Source organism: Prionailurus viverrinus, chromosome X (genome assembly GCF_022837055.1).
Source record: "Prionailurus viverrinus isolate Anna chromosome X, UM_Priviv_1.0, whole genome shotgun sequence".
NCBI lineage: Eukaryota > Metazoa > Chordata > Mammalia > Carnivora > Felidae > Prionailurus > Prionailurus viverrinus.
In genome coordinates, this window is record NC_062579.1 from 3,549,498 (window position 1) to 3,566,868 (window position 17,371).

The 17,371-nt window shown below is 48.1% G+C and overlaps 1 protein-coding gene and 1 pseudogene across 4 annotated transcripts in view; one reads left to right on the forward strand and one right to left on the reverse strand.

The window, feature by feature from the left end:
* GPR143 (G protein-coupled receptor 143) overlaps positions 1 to 17,371 on the reverse strand; it is a 65,939-nt gene that overhangs the window by 40,738 nt on the left and 7,830 nt on the right. For 2 of the 4 annotated variants that reach the window (XM_047843782.1, XM_047843780.1), the window contains exons 4-8: positions 11,466 to 11,558; positions 8,272 to 8,381; positions 5,444 to 5,552; positions 3,996 to 4,113; positions 1,853 to 2,096 (exon numbers count right to left, since the gene is read on the reverse strand). In XM_047843782.1, coding sequence (XP_047699738.1) covers positions 1,853 to 2,096; positions 3,996 to 4,113; positions 5,444 to 5,552; positions 8,272 to 8,381; positions 11,466 to 11,558 — 674 coding nt within the window. Of the gene's footprint in view, positions 1 to 281; positions 930 to 1,829; positions 2,097 to 3,995; positions 4,114 to 5,443; positions 5,553 to 8,271; positions 8,382 to 11,465; positions 11,559 to 17,371 lie in introns of those variants that run through there. The other 2 variants (XM_047843779.1, XM_047843783.1) reach the window with 2 other exon arrangements.
* Positions 3,619 to 3,785, forward strand: LOC125158056 (uncharacterized; annotated as a pseudogene).

Consider the following 17,371-nt stretch of genomic DNA (forward strand, 5'->3'; position numbering starts at 1 on the left):
CTTCTCTCTTGCTATTTTGTTATAATACATATGTGTCTTGGGGGCACCTGGGTTGCTCAATCGGTTGGGCATCCGACTTCGGCTTAGGCCACGATCTCACAGTTTGTGGGTTCGGGCCCCGCATCAGGCTCTGTGCGGACAGTGCGGACCCTACCTGGGATTCTCTGCCTCTCCCCGACTTGTGTGCACACTCGCTCTCTCTCTCTCAAAATAAACTTTAAAAAACATAAAATGAAATAAAATATGTATTTCTTATTTTAAAGAGAGAGAGAGCATGATCCGGGGAGAGAGGCTGAGGGACAGAGAGAAAATCTTAGGTAGGCTCTACGTTCAGTGCCTCTACACTCATGGGGCTCGGTCCTATGACCCCCGGATCATGACCTGAGTTGAAATCAACAATCAGACACTCAACCAACTGAGCCACCCCAGGCATCTCTCTCTCACTCCTTTTTAGACAACCCATGGGCAACCATAAAATTATAGCTACCAAAAACCTAAAGGATCAATCGGCTTGTACGTTACAAACCATCAGGTGAGTTACAACTTTGGGGATGTCAGAGTGGGGATTTTCAAACCTCTCCTCACCAACATTTTGGCTAAAACAAAACTTTATTACGAACCTCAACAGGGAGGAGAGTAGTCTATTAGCAAGAAGTTATTTCATAAGTTACAGTCTGGATTGTAAAAAAAAAAAACCCCGGATATAATCAATTAGATCCATGAGGCCACTTTAGTCAACACAAAAAACTCTGAGACGAAAAACTGACATCTCTAAGACAGTCTCCATCACACTCGAACATCTAACTTTTTCTATTTTTGATCTGATAAATAAATAGCGCCGTAACCTGGAAATTCAGTTCCACACAGCGACGGAGCTGAAAACGTGATGGCTTCAGGTAGCACTTCTTCCCATGTGAGGCCAGTTTTCACTGAAACCAAGAGGGCGGGCAAATGTTTCTCTGAGCTAACCCGGGAGGACAGATTAATGGGCTGTGGGCCTGGATGGGTTAGTATTTGGTTACCAACGCATTTCAGTATGCGCAGTTCTCCCCACAGGATTTCATGCCAATTCTGGAAGTGAATCATTTCCTAGATGCCTAAACGTCCACACTAGGATTCCACAGAACGCAGTCTGATGACCACAGAGAGGTCTGCAGACCCCAGCACTCAAGTCTTTCAGTGAAAAGGACAGATGGGAAGAGCCAGCGCTGGCAGACTGGGTCTTCATCTGAAACGTCCCACGTGAGCTGGGCATACCGAACCATACGTGGAGCCACAGAGGTCCGGTCACACCATTCAGGGCCTTACAGCACAGCAGGCGTATGTGATGGGTCTGGAGTGACTATCTCACACTGATAAAGCCATCCAGCCAAGCGGGGGGAACCGCTTATAATTACATAAGTCTTGGGGTGCCTGGGCGGCTCAGTGAGTTAAGCGTACGACTCAGGCTCAGGTCATGATCTCGCAGTTTGTGGGTTCAAGCCCCACGTCAGGCTGTGTGCTGACAGCTCAGAGCCTGGAGCCTGCCTCCGATTCTTTGTCTCCCTTTCTCTCTCTCTGCCCCTCCCCTGCTCACGCTCTGTCTCTCTCTCTCTCTCAAAAATAAACATTTTAAAAAATTACACAGGTCTGCAGTGCTTAATAAGCGCCATTAAAATATTAAAAAGACAAGTGGGTAACAGAATACAAGAGGAGCATCATTGCTGCTATTGTAACTTTCCCCTCACACCCTCGAGGGTATTGCAGGTGTCACGGACACCTCTCCCACAACACATCACTTCCTGGTTTGATAAAGGACTTCTGGGTGGCCCCGGGGCTCCGCAATTTACCTGCATTGGCAGACAAGGCTCACCTTCAGACAACAGGCTCAGGGCCTCGTCGGACACGTGCCCGCCGAGTTGCAGCACCTTCCTGGGAGTGAGGCTCTCACCGGGTGCGCTGGAGCCATCTGGGGACAGGTAGGGCTGCTCTGCGGCAGAGGTTGCCATGGATTCCCACCTAATCTCCTTCCTGGGAGACTGAAACTCCAGGCTGCATCCTGTCCAGCCGTAGAAGGCCAAAGACAAGAGAAATCCCTGGGCTGGGTTCAGTATCGCCTAGGAGGAAGGACAAAAAGACACGAGTCGGCCAGTCTGTGTACTGGGAATTTGAGCATTAACTCCACTCGGATGCTCACTCGGCTGCCTCACTTGGAAGTGACCCGGTTGGCTGCTTCAGGGCAAGACCAAGATTGGCTTTAGGTGCTGTACCTTCAGGAGGAGGCGGGGAGGGGAGAGCTGGAGGGGGTGGGGGAAGGGGATGCATGCGACACAAGGCAATCGAACCGATCCTATTTTCACCCCTGCCAGGTAGCTAGGCTCTCCTACACAGAGATGCTCTCCATCTTGTGCTTCTGAGTCAGAATGTGATTTCACAAAGGTACCTGAGGCTAAAAACGAGTCTAGGGGACGTTCCTCTATTTCCGTGTGCTAAGTACCCATGAAGTAAACCAAAGGAACCAAGAGAAACTCCAAACCAAAGCAAAGAGGTGGAGGCAGTGAATGCTCGTCTTATTATAAAGTTCTCATGGGTCAGATTCTCCCCAGTTCGGAAGCAGCAGAAATATCAATTCCGTACAAGACAACGTCTACCTCTCCACTAACAGTTTTGTTTTTTCATTACAAATGCAACACAGCGAAAACACTGGGAGGAATCCACTCATGGTGTTCCGACCTTATTTCCATTTTGTGTATTTTTTTTAATGTTTTTATTTATGTTTGAGACAGAGACAGAGCATGAAGAGGGGAGGAGCAGAGAGAGAGGGAGACACGGAATCCGAAGCAGGCTCCAGGCTCTGAGCTGTCAGCACAGAGTCTGACGCAGGGCCCGAACCCACAGACCGCGAGACCGTGACCTGAGCCGAAGTCGGACGCCCAACGGACTGAGCCACCCAGGCGCCCCGATTTTATGTATTTTTTTAATGTTTGTTTATTTTTGAGAGAAACAGAGCAAGTGGGGGAGGGGCAGAGAGAGAGGTGGACAGAGGATCTGAAGCAGGCCCCACGCTGACAGCAGACAGCCGGATGTGGGACTCGAACCCATGAACCATTGAGACCATGACCTGGGCCAAAGTTGGACGTTCAACTGACTGAGCCACCCAGCTGCTTCACCGTTCTGTGTATTTCTATACGATATTTTTTTCACACGTGTTATTATGTAGTTGTAACTAGTGTAATTTTTATATCCTGCGTTTTTCACTTAAAACTACAGATTTCAGGGGCACCCAGGTGGCTCAGTCCATTGAGCGTCCAAACTCAGCTCAGGTCATGATCTCGAAGTTTGTGAGTTCAAGTGCTGAGTCGGATTATGCAGACAGCTCAGAGCCTGGAGCCTGCTTCAGATTCTGTATCTCCCTCTCCCTCTGCCCCTCCCCTGCTAGCACTCTCTCTACCTCTCTCAAAAATAAACATTTAAAGAATTTTTTAAAATATATTTTCAAAATACTAGAGATTTCATAATTGTCACATTTAACATCTACATAACACTCCACCAGGATGCAAAATTGTAATTTACTTAGCCATTTCCTTGTATTTGTTTCATTTGGGTTGCTTATAACACTTTATAATCACGGATGATGGGATCGCTTCTTGGCCTTTTGGCTAAGATCAAGTGTGGTACCTGTTCGTATCAGTTTAATAATCGTGGATGATGTTACAAGGCACACCTTCATCCCTATGGCTTTTTCATAGTCTGAAATATTTCTTCAAGTGAAATTCTCTGATATTTTGGGTCTGCTTGAAAGATCTGAAAAACTGGGCCAAACTGATTTACCAGAGTTGTCCCCATTTAATAACGGTCCCAACAATGAATGAGACTAGCTAGCTGGTACATCAAAGCCAGATACAGGTACATACCGTTACATATTTAACCAACAACACATCATACTTTGGAGTGGTTTTTTTTTCTCTCTGAACTTTACTTTTCAAGAAAAAAATTTTAAATCAAGGTTGACCTACCATTATAAACCACGTGGTCTTGGCTGCATTTCTCACAGGTCTCAAAAAGCTCCCGTTGATATCTGGTTGCATTTCAAGATAGAATAAAAGGCATTCGTTGATGATGTTTGGCAACCAGCTGTCAGAAAGAAAAGAACCCAGGGTAAAGAGAACATGTAACCCAACTCATCTTTAAATGCCGGCGGTCAGGAAACCTGTCCTCCGAGACCACCAGGTCCTGGAGGGGAATCCACTTGGGCACATGGAGGAACCAGCACATCCAGGATTTAATTTAAGAGACCTAACTCTTTCTGTAAAGCAGAGATCAGCGACTTCTTCCAAGGGTAACACGCAACACCACATCGGGTGTAAGGCTCTAACGTTATAGCTAATAACTCAAAATTCAATTTTCACTTGAAGAGTAATGTAATGTTTTGAGGGAGAGCTGCACCAATCTTGCTATTTCACGTGTGAACCGTTTGATGTTACTGTTGGTAGGCCAACGACATTTAAAATGAGGAGCTGTTGGGGCGCCTGGGTGGCTCAGTCGGTTGAGCACCGGCTTCAGCTCAGGTCACGATCTCACGGTCCGTGAGTTCGAGCCCCGCGTCGGGCTCTGTGCTGACAGCTCAGAGCCTGGAGCCTGTTTCAGATTCTGTGCCTCCCTCTCTCTCTGACCCTCCCCCATTCATGCTCTGTCTCTCTCTGTCTCAAAAATAAATAAACATTAAAAAAAAATTAAAAATAAAATGAGGAGCTGAGTGTATTTTGAGAGGGAGATCATTTCCATCTCGCCTAGGACAACGTCCAAACAAACCTCCTCCTATCACATCAATTATTAACACCACGAAGGCACGCCCTGTTTTGCAAAGTATTGATTCACCCCAGCAAAAGGTTTTCTGGTTCCCATCTGTTTTGCGTGGGTTACAGATCTATTTTCAAAGCATGCACCTGAAACTGGGCAGAATGCCAACTGTGGGGCCAACTGAGGTTTAGAGAAAAATGGCTCTCTATAGGTCTTGATGGAACCATGAATCATCCCACCAAAAAATGTGCCCTTATCCTAGATCTTCTCAGATCCAGGAATCCTGGGGTCAAGAATGATACAAACAGGTACATTTTAAGTGTGGTCCAGCGTTTTATTTCAGAGTTAGCCCTGGCAGTGGGCCGAAACACCAGATGCACGTTCACGGTATCTGGAAACTAAACTCAGGAGTTGTTTGTTCTGAGGGCTTTATATATAATCTGAGGAGATGTGAGTATCTTTCCAGGAGTTCACAGATTGTGGGCCTGCCTTCCTGTCTCGCGTGTATTTCCTCAAAGGGCACCTAGTGCAGTTTCAAAGATCTCCTTTCCAAAGACTCTCTGCTTTGCAACTTTTGGGTCACACTTAGAAAAGCAAAATGACAAGTTGTTTACGTATCCCTTCCCAGCAGCAATTAAAAAATAAAAAATAGAAGAAAGGTTACCAAATAATTAAAACCAGCATTATTTTGAAAAATCGGATCTTGATCACGGCTCCCATCCGTCTCTCGTTCTCTGTGTAAATGCCTTTTCTTCCTTTTAGTAAAGAGGCCACTGTGAAAAACAGAGGGGAGCTGCATGTCACAGTCATTATTTGCATCTCCTGAGTGACAGGGAAGAGAGTCAACATGGACGTAAGCCCGAAAGCAAAGGCAGAAGAGCAGGCAACAGCCCAAGATACGGCCGTTCCTTCCCCCACACTCCAAGCTGGGGTCCTCGCAGACTCGAAGGGACACGGGGTCTTTAAAACGTTCAACCTCCCAAGAACTGTAGACTTCCAGAAGAGTTGCAAAGACAGTACAGAGACTTTCTGCATACCTATACCCAGACTCGTTCAACATTAACATCTTACACACCGAGGGTCACATTCATCACCGGGGAGAAATTAGCAATGGTCCATTACTATTAATTAAGCTCCAAATTTTATTTGGATTTTACTGATTCGAAAACTGTATTTTTAGGGGTACCTGGGTGGCTCAGGTCACGATCTCACAGTTTGTGAGTTTGAGCACCATGTCAGGGTCTCTGCTGTCAGCATGGAGGCTGCTTCAAATTCTCTCTCTTGCCTCTCTCTCTCAAAAATAAACATTAAAAAAAATCTATATATTTAGGGGCATCTGGGTGTCTCAGTCGGTTAAGCGTCCAACTTTGGCTCAGTTCATGATCTCACAGATCATGAGTTCGAGTCCCCTATGGGGCTCTGTCAGCTTCAAATCCTCTTTCTCCCTCTCTCTCTGCCCTTCCCCTGCCTTCTCTCTCTCAAACATTAAAAAACAAAACTATATTTTTAAAGGTTTATATTTTCTATTACAAAAATAATGCACACTGTTTTGAAACACTGAAAGATTAAAAATTTCTCATTATAGACAAGTTGGAAAATACTTTACTTTTTAATGTTTATTTATTTTTGAGAGAGTCAGAGTGAGAGCAGGGGAGGGGTAGAAAGAGGGAGACACAGGATCCGAAGCAGACTCCCAGCTGTCAGGCAGAGCCCGATGTGGGGCTCAAACTCACAAACCGCGAGATCATGACCTGAGCCGAAGTCAGATGCGTAACCAACTGAGCCACCCAGGCGGTGCCTCAACAAGTTGGAAAACATTAAAAAAGGTTAGAGGAAAATCAACGAGCTATTGTCTATCCTGAGACAAGCACTGTTAGCATCTTACTGTCGTGTCGTTCTTATCAGTCCTTTACCTAGACATGATTTTTTTTTAAATTTTTTTTTTCAACGTTTATTTATTTTTGGGACAGAGAGAGACAGAGCATGAACGGGGGAGGGGCAGAGAGAGAGGGTGACACAGAATCGGAAACAGGCTCCAGGCTCTAAGCCATCAGCCCAGAGCCTGACGCGGGGCTCGAACTCACGGACCGCGAGATCGTGACCTGGCTGACGTCGGACGCTTAACCGACTGCGCCACCCAGGCGCCCCAACCTAGACATGATTTTTGTTTGATATAATTGACTCAGTACTTTTATGCAAATCTGTATAAAAAGTTGCTGTACTTAACATACTGTTTTTATTTTAATTTTATTTTTTTATTTTAGAGAGAGGGAGAGAGTGCACAAGCAGGGGAGGGGGCAGAAGAAGAGAGAGAATCTTAAGCAGGCTCCACACTCAGCAGAGAGCACTGAATCCCATGACACTGGCATCATGACTGGAACCAAAATCAAGAGTTAGATACTCAACCAACTGAACCACCCAGACGCCCCAATACACTGTTTTTAAACGCAACGTGGAGGAAAAAAATTGATCCAAAGAGCCACATGATTTCCTACTCTTAGTGGCAGAGCACTTGAAATGTTTTGAAGTTCTACAATCAACCGACCTTTCCATTAAGGGGCACTTCTTTTTATTTTTTCTTTTAATTTTTTTAAATGTTTATTTTTGAGAGAAAAAGAGAGCATGAGCAGGGCAGAGGCAGAGAGGGAGGGAGACACAGAATCGGAAGCAGGCTCCAGGCTCTGAGCCGTCAGCACAGAGCCCGACACGGGGCTCAAACCCACGAACCGTGAGATCATGAGCTGAGCCGAAGTCGGACGCTTCGGCTGAGCCACCCAGGTGCCCCAAGGTGCACTTGTTCATTCTCATTCTGCACAGGAGAGATCCATGCAGCTTGAGCAGGTTGGAAGTTTGCCCCAGGTCACGCCTCTGTGAGGATGGGGTGGAACCAGAATGCCAAGTCCCCAGCCTCAGCTCAGAGTTCTTTCCAGGGCATCCTGCTGGCTCACAACATCCTTCTTACTCAGTCCTTACTATTTGCACCCGACTCCTTTCCTGCACTCTACTTCCTGTTTCCTGCCCAACTGAGTAAAGACACAAGGCCAAGCACCTCACGGGAGTAACCAAGCTCACTCTTCAGGCCACACCCCATCCCTTCCCTGCCCGCCCCCCCCCCCCCCGGCTCCCCACTCCTCTCCTTCCGCTCCTATCTGACCTCCACAGTTTTCCAAGGGCACTCCTGGGGCCTCCAAGGCACCCCAAGGGCAGACCCAGGATGAGCCTAGACGGAAGTGAAAAGTCCACTGGCCCTGGCCTTGAGCTATTAAACATTGGCAAAGAACTTGTGTAGCCCATGACCAGATAGGCTTGCTCGCTTTCACTGATTAAACCTGCTCATTTTCTCCAAGTGTATTGTACTTATGTCTCTAGAGGATGACAAATGAGGTCTAGGGTCCTAGATGATTCCAGGAGCACAACGCATGCCATTATCGGAGCCCAAGGCATGGGGCCATAGCCCTGGTCACGCACCCAGACAGCTTCCCTCCTGCTCACCTGCGGTCACGGTCTTCCAGAATAGGATGGGGTTGGCCCCCAGGACGAGCAGCAGCGGCAAGTATGTGGTGACATAGTGCGGGATGGCGAGCTCCGGATCCCGTTCACACCTGAGGGAGGAGGACCAAGCCATTCTTGAAAACAAGGCTTTGCCTAAAATATACACACTTACCTGGAAGCTGAGATCAGAGGGTGAGAGAGAAAAGGCAAATGCGTAAATCTACTTCTGACTCTGCCAGAAGGAAATGTGACTCACACCTTATGTCTGCAAAGGAGCAATCAATCAATCACTGAAGAACAGGAGAGACCAATCATGTTTCTATTTGTCCTGTAAATGTGAGGCCCTCTAGGGCATTCCACGGGGGGAGAGATTTTAAAGGTCACTGCTAACAAAAGGAAAGATAGGAAAGGACGCTCGAAAAGGGGAGTCCCCCCACTGGGTCTCTTCAAGGAAAAAAAGACACAAATGGGAATGCAAACTGGTGCAGCCACTGTGGAAAACATTATGGAGGTTCCTCAAAAAATTAAAAACCGAGCTACCCTACGACCCAGAAATTGCACTACTAGGAATTTACCCAAAGGATACATAAGTGCTGATTCGAAGGGGTACGTGCACCCCAATGTTTATAGTGCTGCTATCCACAATACCCAAATTATGTAAAGAGCCCAAATGTCCATCAACTGTCGAATGGGTAAAGAAGATGTGATATACATACAATGGAATACTACTCGGCAATGAAAAAGAATGAAATCTCGCCATTTGCAACAAAGTGCGTGGAACTAGAGTGTATTATGCTAAGCAAAATAAGTCAGAAAAAGATACCACGTGTTTTCACTCGTATGTGGAATCTGAGAAACTCGACAGATGAACATAGAGAACGGAAGGAAAAATAAGATAACAACAGAGAGGGAGGCAAACCATAAGACTCTTAAATACAGAGAACAAACGGAGGGTTGATGGGGGTGGGGAAAATGGGTGATGGGCATTAAGGAGGGCACTTGTTAGGATGAGCACTGGGTGTGATAGTAAGTGATAAGTCAATAAAAAAAAAGGCCAGTCCTGTGAATAAGATCCAGTCTCTCCCCTTTAGCGCCTCAAAATACCCAGCCCTCATATTCCAAGGGAAATGTGTTGCCATGGTTGTGTAGAGCAATCACAGCAGAGGTGCTTTTCAGGGGAAGGACCAGAACTTCTACTGAAGGATCATGGGACTCGTCAGTCAGCAGGTGGGGTAGCAGAGTGCCACACAGGCACGGCTTACCCACGTGGGAGCTAGGAGCGAAGAAACGCATAACGTCAGAGAGCGACGAGGAAGAGAGAATCAGAGGCAACGGGGAGAGAGGACCGCTCAGGCCCAACCCAGGTAGGAGGTGCAAAAGCAGATGAGGGAGCAGCCTCTGTGGCCACAGAAGGCAGAACGATAAAAATGCACACACGCACTCTTGTCCTAACATGCCTGGAGTGGTCCAGTCCAGAAGGGGAAAATGACTGAACGCAAAACAACTTGGGTGGGAAAAACGCACGGCCACCTTTTCTCGCCATGAGAAGGAACACAACACCATCTCACAAGGCTACCTTCCTTTTAATGGAAGTTTTCACTTTCAGCTGTGCAGGTTCAAATGTGGTCTGGAAAGGCTTGAGGGGACAAAGAGAATCAAGCAGCAGAAAAGCCATGATTTGGGGCGCCTGGGTGGCTCACTCGGTTGAGCATTTGACTTCAGCTCAGGTTATGATCTCACTGTTGTGGGTTCCAGCCCCGCGTCAGGCTCTGTGCTGGCAGCTCGGAGCCTGGAACCTGCTTTGGATTCTGTGTCTCCCTCTCTCTGCCCTGTCATGCTCTGTCTCTCAAAAAATAAAATAAACTGCTAAAGAAAAAAAAAAAAAAAAGGAAAAAAAGAAAAGCCATGACTCTGACCAAAAGACAAAAGTAAGCGATGATTGAGTGAGTGGGGACAGCAGTTTGCACAGGCCTGGGAGCAGCCTCCTAAGGACCAAGGGGGCACCTGGGAGTGAGCCCCACAGCGATGGCTCCCTCATGCTCAGGTGCAACCTTCCCAGGAGGCTCCAGGAGCCCAAGGATAAAGCTCGCGGGAGTGATGAAAGCTCCCTTTCCACTATTAACCATTAAGCGCACCCCACTATAACAGCTACGGACACCGTACTTGTCCTCGTAAAGTTCCTCAGAGCAGCTGTATGGATGCAACTACACAGACTTTGGGAGTATCCGCCATCGAGAAGGCAACACCAATTTGGAGACATCCGAGTAGCTACAAGAAGTCAAAAAAGGGGAAGAAATTGTCCAACCACGAGTCAGCAAACGTTTTCTGTAAGGGAACTTTTACCGTAAGTATTTCATGCTCCACGGGCCACCCATTCTCTGTCAAAACTACTCTGACACTGCAGTGTGAAAGCAGTCATAAACCATGCATAAACAAAGGGCATGACTGTGTTCCAATAAAACTTTATTTATAAAAACAAGCAGAGGACCAGATTTGTCCTCAGGCTGGGCTGTGATCCTTGTCTACACTGCCCTAAGATCCCAGACAGAGACCATGTCCCCACCTGTTGCAGTTTTCCATTGGAAGCTAGAGCACACATCCTTGGAAGGGCCGTGAGCCCTTACAGAGGACTGACTGCACTGAGGAGATTTTTGAGGACGTTGAAGAAATACCTAAGACAATTTCAGATTATCTGTTTCCCTGGATCTGTGTTCAGGATAGCGGGAATACAGCTGGAAGAGAAGCGGCAAAGTGAAGCAAGCTGACGCTTAGATCCAGCTCTTCTAAGAGCAATCTTTCGGTTTCTCCAAGCCATTTCGAATTCATCCTTAGGATGTTAAACTCCCCTGCTCATCCAGATGAAGCTGGCCTGAAGCGTAACAACTAAAGGGTGTGCATGAGGAAGCCCCATCGATATGGAGAGGAACACACCTAACGCTGGGTGCACACCCTGACATGAGGACGCACCTCAAGCCGGGTGCACATACTTGCATCCACAGGCACCTACAGAAATGTGAGAGGCTGAGGCCGGGAAACGAACTCCAGGGTACAAGTACTGTAGCGAGCGCCCCAGGGCGGGTCTAGGCAGGTCCGTGAACAATGGCCTGACCTGCAAGGTGCCCACTCCGCGCGTCAGGGCCTGTGTATTTGTCGCCAGAGAACAATGAGTCAGGGAGCAGGGAGTCCCCGCTTACCTGGACACGGACGGGTAGTAGAGCATGACCACTCCCTCCACGCACAGCAGGACGGCCAGGCCCCAGGCCATGATGTGGTAAAGCAGGATGGTGCTAGGAGAGAAGCAGAATCAGGGGGGCGGGGCCTGGCCTGAGACGAGCTGAGCTACGGATATGCCCAGCCACACAAAGTACCAGACCAACTCCCGGGGCCTCCCCAGCCATCAGGAAAAGTTACACTGAGCAAACCCTTGGTAAAGACCTGCCCCATTCTACCTCTGAGTTTTCCTTTTGTAACTGAGATGAAATTCACGGAACATAAAAGTAACCAAGTTCAAGGGAGGCTCTGTCGCCTTGGGCAACTTCACATTATGTCCCCTCCTCTCCCCAGTTCTGAAACAGCTACGGCCCCAGAAGGACGTGCCCGCAGGCAGTCCCCGTTCCTCCCGCCCCCAGCCCCAGCAACTGTCCCCGTTCCTCCCGCCCCCAGCCCCAGCAACCACCCGCCTCCTGTGTGTGTCTTTGGCTTCTCCCACTCTGCACAATCCGTGTAAATGGTGGCACACAACACGTGGCCCTCTATGTCTGGCTTCTTTCTCTTAACGGGAGTCTTTCAAGCTTGACAAGAACAAGGCACCTCATCAGTCCTCCTAAGTACCCAGCTCACCCAATAAGCAAGGAGCTCCTATCCCCACACATTCCCAAAGGTGCATCTGTACCTAGAATTCACGGGTCTTAGTGCTAAGTGCAAACCAAGGTCTCTGAAGAAATGTGGGTTCGTTCCATGTTCCGGGAGAGCGGGAGCTCTCCTTTCTCGCCTCCCACCCCCACACCCCACCATTCCCTGCATGCTTAACATTCCTGGACCATCTCTACCCTCTGTCTTTGTCCTCCCACACGCCCCTCCCTTTCCTCCAGGGACTCAGTCAGCCCTGCAGATGGGGTCTGGGAGAGGGGTGCACAGCCATCTGTTAAAGAGCATTTAACCGGCCTCTTCTGTGCCACGGGACGGGGGCCCACTGCTCCGTCGAATGCGCTCACCGTCACCCATGACTGTACCAGGCTCCCGGCAAATAGTGCCACCCCCAACCCACTGGGATTTTTTTTTATTAAACTTTTTTAATGTTTATTTATTTTTGAGACAGAGAGAGACAGAGCAGGAACAGGGGAGGGTCAGAGAGAGAGGGAGACACAGAATCTGAAGCAGGCTCCAGGCTGAGCTGTCAGCACAGAGCCCGACGCGGGGCTTGAACTCACAGACCGTGAGATCATGACCTGAGCCGAAGTCGGACGTTTAATGGACTGAGCCACCCAGGCGCCCCAACCCACTGGGATTTTAACTCTGAAAACCAGCTGTGTAGGCAAGGGAACGGTCAGGGATCCGAGTGCAAGGGTGCCCTTCCACAAGCAGACAAGGGACGGCACACGGCAACGAGCTGCAGGAAGAAGCAACTTTTCGCAGCCAGTTCTCCGGAAGGCCACAAGGAAAGGACCCCAGCATGCTGTGCCTCTCGCGTTAGAACCGGTTCTGGAGCAGCCCTGCCCCTACCTCTCTGGGTTTGGGAGCTGATGGGGTGTGTCCCGTCCAGAAGTCAGAGGCTCTGCATCAAAGAAAGAAATGAAAGGAGCAGCTTTCTGCAAAGGCCTGGGTTGTTGAATAGAGCAGGAGCTCCGCATTCCAGAACCCAACCTTGGGCCGAGGGAGCCAGGGGTGTCGTCCAGGGGTGTTGTCCGCAGAGGTGGGAGGGAGCAGGCCAGGCGAGTACAGGCCTGGGGGTGGCCACAGACTACTCAGCGGTGCTCTGGCCCCAGATGGCCAAGCAAGGAGGGAGTCAGACTGGGCCCGGATGCTCAGGCAGCAGCCACTTTAATAACCGATGTGACCCCGAACCCACACCAAGTCATGAGTCTCAAGTCCAATGCATCCACAATCAAGAGCAGCCGGTGGCTGAAGATGCTCATCTCTTTATCTGACCGCTAGACCGTTTTTATGTCCAGGCACGCGAGGGCCCTCCCCGGACCCCCTTTCCCCCACACTCCTATTCACAGAGCAAGTTGGGACTTCGATTTACGGCTTTTCCCACGATCTCAAGCAACTTCTGCTGTTGTTTAAAACCTGTACATCCCACACCTAGAGCCGCAGGAGTTTACATTTTAACTCTAAATCTGTCTTCATGACATTTCTTAGGATTAGGATTGAAAAAAAAAAAAAAAAAGATTCTCCTGTGCCAAAGAAAATAGCTAAGGACTGGAAGGATCTAGAAGGGAATACAGACTTTAATCCAGCCATACCTGCAAAGCCTGGCCCCCTGCCCTGGAATTCCTCGGGACCCTCCTGGGAGGCTGCAGTGTCTTAACCTCGGTATCGACCGCACCCTGGGCTCTGGAAGCAAGCTGGCTCTTAACAGAGGAGCCACACCCACAGCTCTGGCCCCTTGGAGCCCTCACACCAGGAAGCAGGGCTTCTGCCATGACGAGGCAGGGGCTGGGTCTCCGTGGCTACAGAGCGCCTGTCTTACCGCTCTGCTGTGATCCCTGCTCCTCTTTGATGGCAGAGCCGCTTCACTCTCAACAGTCTTCCTAGTCCCGGGCCCCTGCGCTTGCTCCTGTCCTTGCATCCGAATGTTTCACATCTTTGGCTGTTTGCCTCCCGCACGACCGGCCGGTCCTCGGACGCTAGGCCCTGCCAGCATCCTCTGAAGTGTGGAACCCCCCCCCCCCCCCCCCCCCCCGCATCCTGCCTGTTCTCACGCTGTGCTCCAAAATGAGTTGCAAACACTGCTGGCTATGAGGAGGGCTTCCTGACGGCCTGTCCTGGTTTCTCAGGGCTCTGCCTGTCTTCTCGCTCCAGAGAGCTCTCGGGCTGCCCTGTCGGACCGCAGTCATCCGTGGGTGGCGGTGGGGGTGAAGCAATGCCTCCTCCTGCGACAGAACCAGCCTCCTGGAGGTGCTCCAAGTCTCCTCTTATCTCCACAGCTGGCTGGCTGTGACACCTCTTGTTGTGCCCTAACTCCAATCCTTCCAAAACTGAGTGAGAAAGGTGTCACACAGGAACACACACTTATTTGCACTGGCCTCCGGGTCAAACACTTCTCATTGCTGCTAGTTGCCTACCCAAAGCCATTTCCCCTTTTTCCTTGGTAAAATAACCTTGATGGCATGCCAAATAGCAGCATGCTTGCCTAACAGACTATGTTTCCAATCCAACCTCCTCTTGCAGCTGTGACCATGAGACTAAATTCTGTCCATTCCAAAAATGGAATAGTTGTGTAAAATCCCCAGGGAGGCCGCTTAAAGGGAAATGGCTCAGGAGAAAACAGGCCCCTTATGCATTGCCCCTTCCTCTTTCCTGTGGCCTGGAATGCAGATGTGATGGCTGGAGCTCCAGGAGCTATATTGGGCCATGCCACCTTGAAGATGAAAGTCACACAATAGGATGATGCAGCAAGAGATAGAAGAAGCGTGGGTCCCTGATGTCCATTATAAGGGCCCGGGATTGCCTACCTCTGGCCTCCTTTGGCATGAAAAAAAACTTAAAGTTATTTTACGTATTCTATGTAGCCAAAACTAATCCTCATTGATATACCTGGTTGGCTGCCCTTGACCTTAACTCTCTTCCCTAGAGAATTTTCAAAACCAAGAATATCTAGGTTCTGTACACATGTATAAAAGCCTAGGACTGAAAGTAAAAAGGTAGAAGGAACAAGCACAAAAATAAACACTAAACTTCAGGCCAGAGACACCAAAGTTACTGATGATGATACATAAGGAATATCAACAATTTTAGAGCAAGAATCTACATAAGTTTCCCAGTGTGTTCTACAGCCTGAATGTGATTTCTGTTTACTAATTTTGGCTTCTAAAGTGAATTTATTCAGGGGCCCCTGGCTGGCTCAGTCAGTGCAGTAAGCAACTGTTGACCTTGGGGTTGTGAGTTTAAGCCCCATGTTGGGTGTAGAGATTAAATCTCGAATCTTGAAAATGGATCAGAGACCTGGGCACCTGGGTGGCTCAGTCAGGTAAGTGTCTCTTGATTTCAGCTCAGGTCACGATTGCACAATTTGAGAGTCAGAGCCCCATGTTGGGCTCCTGTGCTGACAGCACGTAGCCTGCTTTGCATTCTCTGCCCCACCCCCCTCTCAAAATAAATAAACCTTAAAAAAATAAAATAAAATGGATGAGACCTAAATTGAAGTGTTCAAACCATGAAACTCTTTTTTGGTTCCCAAGTTTGATGCACGAACTCATACAAAATATTCCAGATAAAGGATCCTCCTCCTTCTGGTTAATCTAGAAGTAATGCAATTCGTAACTCTCTTTGCGGTTAACAATTGTGTGCAACCAATCACAGAGATCACTCTTCAGGTATTTTGGGGGGACAGGCTTCAAATACCTTTTGGAAAAGGGCACCTCAGAAATTACAGTAATCTTGGGGCGCCTGGACGGCTCGGTCGGTTGAGCACCCAACTTCAGCTCAGGTCATGATCTCACGGTTCGTGGGTTCGAGCCCCGCATAGGGCTCTGTGCAGAGCCTGCAGCCTGTTTTGGATTCTGTGTCTCCCTCTTTCTCTGCCTCTCCCCTGCTCACACTGTCTCTCTCACTCTCTCTCAAAAATAAACAAACATTTTTTAAAAATTTAAAAAAATGCCATCAAGTAAAAGACAACCCAATGAACAGAAGATATTTGTAAATCCTGTACCTAATAAGGTACTTGTATCTAGAATCTATATGAAGAACTCTTACAACTCAATAACAAAGACCAATTAAATGGGTGAAGGAACTGAACAGATATTTCTCCAAAAAAAGCATACAAATGGCAACTAAACACGTGACAAGATGCTCAACATCACCAGCCACCAGGGAAGATACCATTCACACACACACTAACATGGCTAAATTTTAAAACCAAAGTAATACATGGAAAAGAACAAGTATTAGCAAGGATGTGAGAAACTGGAACCATTATACGTTGCTGCCGACAATATAAAATGGTGCAACCAGCCAGGTTGGAAAGCATTTTAGCAGTTTCTTAACAAGGTTAGAGAATTACGATGTGACCCAGGGTATAAAGCCCCTGAGTACATGATGAAATAACACGTCCACACAAACATCTGCATACCAGCGGTCGCTGGAGTATTCCTGATAGCCAAAATGATGCAAACAACCCACACGTCCATCAACCGATAAATGGATAAAATGTAGCACATCCGCTAAGCCGAATACTATTCAGCAAGGAACAGGAATAAAATGCTAACACCACTGCGCCATGGGTAAAGCTTGAAAACGTCTTGCTAAGTTTAAGAAGCCAGACACAAGGGGCACCCTGGGTGGCTCAGTCGGTTGAGCTTCCGACTTTGGCTCACATCATGATCTCACGGGTTGTGGGTTCAAGTCCCATGTCAGGCTTTGCACTGATAACATGGAGTCTGCTTCAGAATCTCTGTCTCCCTCTCAAAAATAAACATATATTAAAAAACACAAAGAAACCAGACACAAAATGTCACATATGGAATGAATGTGCTTACAAGCAATACCAAGAACAGGCAAACCTAAAGACAGGGGCCTGGTGGGGGCAGGAAGGGGGGTGGGGATTAATCACTGGTAAAGAGATTGGGGGGAGGTGAGGATTAAAATGTCCTAAAACTAGTTGGTGCGATGGTTGCATGATTCTGTGAATATACTAAAAAAAACAATGGATTTTGGATTTTATACACTTAAATGGGTGAACTGTATAAAACTGTTTAAAACAAAACGAAACAAAAAAAGAGCATGGGGCACCTGGCTGGCTCAGTCAGAAGAGCATGTGGCTCTTGATCTCAGGGTTGTGAGTTCAAGCCTCACCTTAGGTGCAGAGATTACTTCAATAAAGTTCAAAAAAAAACCAAACAAAAGTAGGGGGGCACATGCTTCCTGGATGAAGCATCAG